Source organism: Clupea harengus, chromosome 18, assembly GCF_900700415.2.
Source record: "Clupea harengus chromosome 18, Ch_v2.0.2, whole genome shotgun sequence".
Taxonomy (NCBI): domain Eukaryota; kingdom Metazoa; phylum Chordata; class Actinopteri; order Clupeiformes; family Clupeidae; genus Clupea; species Clupea harengus.
Window position 1 is genome coordinate 8959058 of NC_045169.1, and position 4276 is coordinate 8963333.

A 4276-nucleotide genomic window follows, 5' to 3' on the forward strand; every position below is an offset into this window, starting at 1 on the left:
GCAGGGACTGAATGGTGGCCATGGGAAGAGCCGTCTGCCACTGTGTTCCCATGAACTGAAAGAACAAAGGGAAAAAGACTCCATGAGTGAAGGAGTGAGAGTGTCTGTGCAAGAGAGAAAGAAGGGAATGGACAGGGCCAAGGAGAGATCTACACTTCACACACTACAGTGTATACACTACACTATCAGATAGGTTTGTAGAATATACTTAAATGTACTGAATAAATAAAAATTAACCAAATTATACTGAAATATGTTTTGTTAATATATATACACACTGCGGTAATACATATAGCATAACTATAGTATAAATAAATATATACAGTTATGATCCCTGTCTAGTGTGCTTTTTAACACATATTTATTTTAGATTAGGCTTAAACTTGTCAAACGTTTTGCTAGATTGTTTTAGAACCTACCTTCTTTTCATTCAAAATAAATACCCGACACTAAGAAACATGAGTGACATCATTGCTTGATTAATACCTAGAACTTAAAGGTGAAGGCAAGTAAAATAATGCATTGCCAAAATATAAACATGAGAATTGTAATCTTCTCTGACCCAAAAGATTAAAGCACACAGACCAGGGAATCACTGAAGATCACAACTTACCTTTGGATATGTGAAAACCAAATTTCTAGAACTCCTTCTCAAATAACCAAGCAATTCCAAGTTCCAAGTGTTTTCAGGTGATAAGAAAAAGCACAGGATGATGTCACACTGTGTGACTGTTGCAGAATGCCGCACATATACTCACAAACAGACACACACAAATGACTAACTATGACTAACTGTGATGTGAACAAAATACGATTTCACTTGTCAAATCAAACTCTGAAGAGTGTGTATGGTTCATGGGTTGAATATATACAAGTGCATGTGTGTGTGTGTGTGTGTGTGTGTGTGTGTGTGTGTGTGTGTGTGTGTGTGTGTGTGAGTGTGTGTATCATGTGGACATGCAAGACTATGGTGAGTAGCATGATATGCTGCTGAAAGTGTGATGGTGAAAAGTTGCAAACAAACAACAAACACAATCTGATGTTGTTGAAGTTTCTCACCTCACACGTTTTTCATCTCTCATTGTCTTTCTGTGTGTGTGTGTGTGTGTGTGTGTGTCATAATACTCTCACTGTATCTTTTCTCTCTCCATCTCACCCTATCTGTCTGTTCCAGCAAACAGGAAAGGAGAGAGATAACCGACAAACGACTACTGCACCCTCACACACACACACCCTCTCTCACACACACACAGCTGATCCAGGAGGAACCACGCGTTTAGCCACACTCACGAACAACCACTTTTGGCTTCACTCACGCAAACTATCCCCCAGATACACACAACATTACCTAAAGACTCCTATACAAACAGACATACTATAACATTTCTAATAGTATAAATATATGCATACCTACACACAAATTAACTACAAATGTAACACTGTGCTACTATCTGCTATGCTAAACACCAAGCTATTACACAAACATTTCGCCCTGGTGTTTTGTGATTTTTATTTTTACAGATGCATTCACACCAAAACACATTCATGTCACTGAAAGATATATGCTTAATTGTGTGAAGTGCATCCATGTTTTGTTTCTCACAGAGGAGCCACCGGTCATCAACACGTTTTGGATTGGCTGCTGTTGCTAAAGCCAGCCTGATTGGCTTGTATAGGCTACGAGCACGAGCTCTTGGGTGACATGTTTAACTTTATTAACAGTACTGCAAACAGATGAGTGCCGTGTCCCTGTCTGAGTCTTTCTTCCCCACTGGTGGTCCGATGCATTGGCTAGTTATCTTGCTAATGCTAATTCCACTAGTCACAAATACTACACCTATCACTGGTTGCCGTTGCAACATTTCCTGTTTACAGTTACATTTCCAGTAGGGCAGCCAAGCCAAGATAATTTAACAAAATGCTGAGTGAGACCAGGCTTCCAGGGAGAGGCCATGACAAAAAAAGGAACTGTGAGTTTTATTAACGTGTTTTATCCTTTTCAAGTTACAGACTGTTTAGGAAGAGGCCATTTAGAAGCATATGCTGAGACTGGCTCAGAAAGTTTGCCAATTCACGCATGAAATTTCAGAGAAAACACATGAAAAGTCACGAAAGCACACACAAACACACAGATTTTTGCAAATCTTTCAAGAGACATCTCCAAACTCACTTGCAGGGCAACTACAGACACTGTCTGTCCCTCTCTCAACACAACTAGACTGTCTGTCCCTCTCCAAATACAAATTCTGCCATCTCAGCTTCTCTACACAGTACTACCTTTTAATCTTAACACATTTAAAATGAGCCAATCACCAGACTGTTACTGATACTTGTACACCCCCTTATGGGTTGTGACAAGAAAGCTTTCTTAAATGACACTTGCATGTTGCCCTTTTTTGTCAGCCTGATCAGGGCATTTATAAGGCCCCAAAAGTTATTTCTTTGTCATAATGGCCCTGGTTGCCCTTACAGCAGTGTTCGCGATCACTCTCAATCGTATGCGCCTTCAGAGGCTACTGTATGTTTACTGTTACTGATCCGACTGGCGTTATGTAGCAGGAAGCATCAACAGGACTGCTTGTGAGGACCACAGACTCACAGCTATGGGAGGAGCCTTGGAAACAGATCGTAAACACCTGGACTCTTCCAAGTCACCACACAGCATCTCACTCATGCAGCTGAACCACACGTGACAGGACCTGTTGACTACTCCCTGCAGTTGATCTAATAAAGCATGTTGGGTCCCCTCCTGTTGTTTTTAAATATGCCATATGAATCAAATTGACTTTACGAATAGTTGCACTACGTCTAGGTGTCCCTTGATGTCTGGCACTAAGAGCTGCGCAGGTCTGCGGAGGCTGGGGGGGTCCAGGTGGTCCCTTATGGAGTCGTCACTGCTTGGTTGAGTAACCTTTCCACAGTACAGAGTACACACGCATGGAAATCGATCTCAGAGGCCCAAATACATTTAACACCAAGAATAAACACAGCTGTGACCTACCAGTCTGTACAACATGAACCTGCCCAACAGATCAGACACACACACACACACACACACACACACACTTGCTCTGTGCTCTCGGTCGCTGAGTCACACGTCATCAATGGATTTCCTTGCAGTAATGTAACCTTTCAATAATAATGGAAAACACTTATCATCTAAATAGGCTTAAAGACCGCAATGCAATTGGACAACACTGCAATACTACAAATGTGAAATACACGTCATCCTGATCATACTCAACTGCGTCACACTACTTCACAGATGTCTAACAAACAAGCACACACAAACAAACACACACACAAATCCACAAGAGTACTCTACAAGCACCCTAACAGCTAATCAGATTCACATCACGACAAATTGCTGGGCGTTTTGTGATCATGGAGGGAAAAAGGACCAACTTTCAGACCAATCCTACTCACCTGCTTCGTGTGCTTCCTCTCTCTGGTCTCCCTCTCATGTCTCACCCCCCAAAGCAGGCCACAAACCCCGCCCATACAGCAGCTCCTCATGGGAAGCCCCTCCCACCGACTCTTTGGAAAGCTGGTGATTGGTTGAGGGGTGGATGGGGGTTTAAACCGGCATACTCATGGCATGGACCATGCTGTGTCGTGTTCACAAGGGTGTGTATTTGTCCCCGTATTCCACGTGTGGAAACTGAGTGCGGAGAATATAACACTGCCCGAATCGGTAATATCCTGCGTATTACAGATACTGAACCTCTCACTGCCCGGTCTCCATGGTAATTAAGAGTTTGATGGCGTTCTCATGTGATCTAGATTATGATTCTTCTTGGTTGAACCATTCATGTGACTGTTCATACATTAACTGTGAAATAGGCTGTTGTCATAAGCTAAAGGTAACAGAGAGTAACAGAGAGAGTAGTGTTAAGTGTTAGTGTTGGGGCCACAACAGGAGAAGGGCTTTGGCCACTGGCCTGAGCTTGGGGTGAGATACAAGAGCAGGGTTCTTGCACCATTTCAAAAGTCAAATGTAATGCTTTTTAAGACTTTTTTAAGACCTCAACAAATATAATTTAAGACCCAAAAATGTCACAATTGCTTTGGAATACTCAATTCAGGGGTGCAAACTCATCAGGGATGAAAAAGGTGACAACGATGCAAACCCCCTAGGAGGGTCCGGGGCATGCTCCCCGGGGAATATATTTTATATACAAGAACATTTTGCACATTTTAAAGTTCAATGCATCAATCTGGTGCACTTTGACAACAAAATTATGAGGCTAGATCTATGAAGAACTTTGTGCTGTTG

At 42.2% G+C, this 4276-nt stretch overlaps 1 protein-coding gene across 5 annotated transcripts in view; it reads right to left on the reverse strand.

Annotated features, from left to right (window-relative positions):
- Positions 1-3516, reverse strand: part of tfr2 (transferrin receptor 2) — a 13891-nt gene extending 10375 nt beyond the window's left edge. For 2 of the 5 annotated variants that reach the window (XM_031585085.2, XM_031585084.2), the window contains exons 1-3: positions 3427-3479; positions 614-647; positions 1-55 (exon numbers count right to left, since the gene is read on the reverse strand). The exon at positions 1-55 is cut by the window's left edge and continues 8 nt beyond it. In XM_031585085.2, coding sequence (XP_031440945.1) covers positions 1-55; positions 614-647; positions 3427-3464 — 127 coding nt within the window. In that variant the 5' untranslated portion in view covers positions 3465-3479. The other 3 variants (XM_031585086.2, XM_031585088.1, XM_031585087.1) reach the window with 3 other exon arrangements.
- Between the last annotated feature and the right edge of the window lie 760 nt (positions 3517-4276).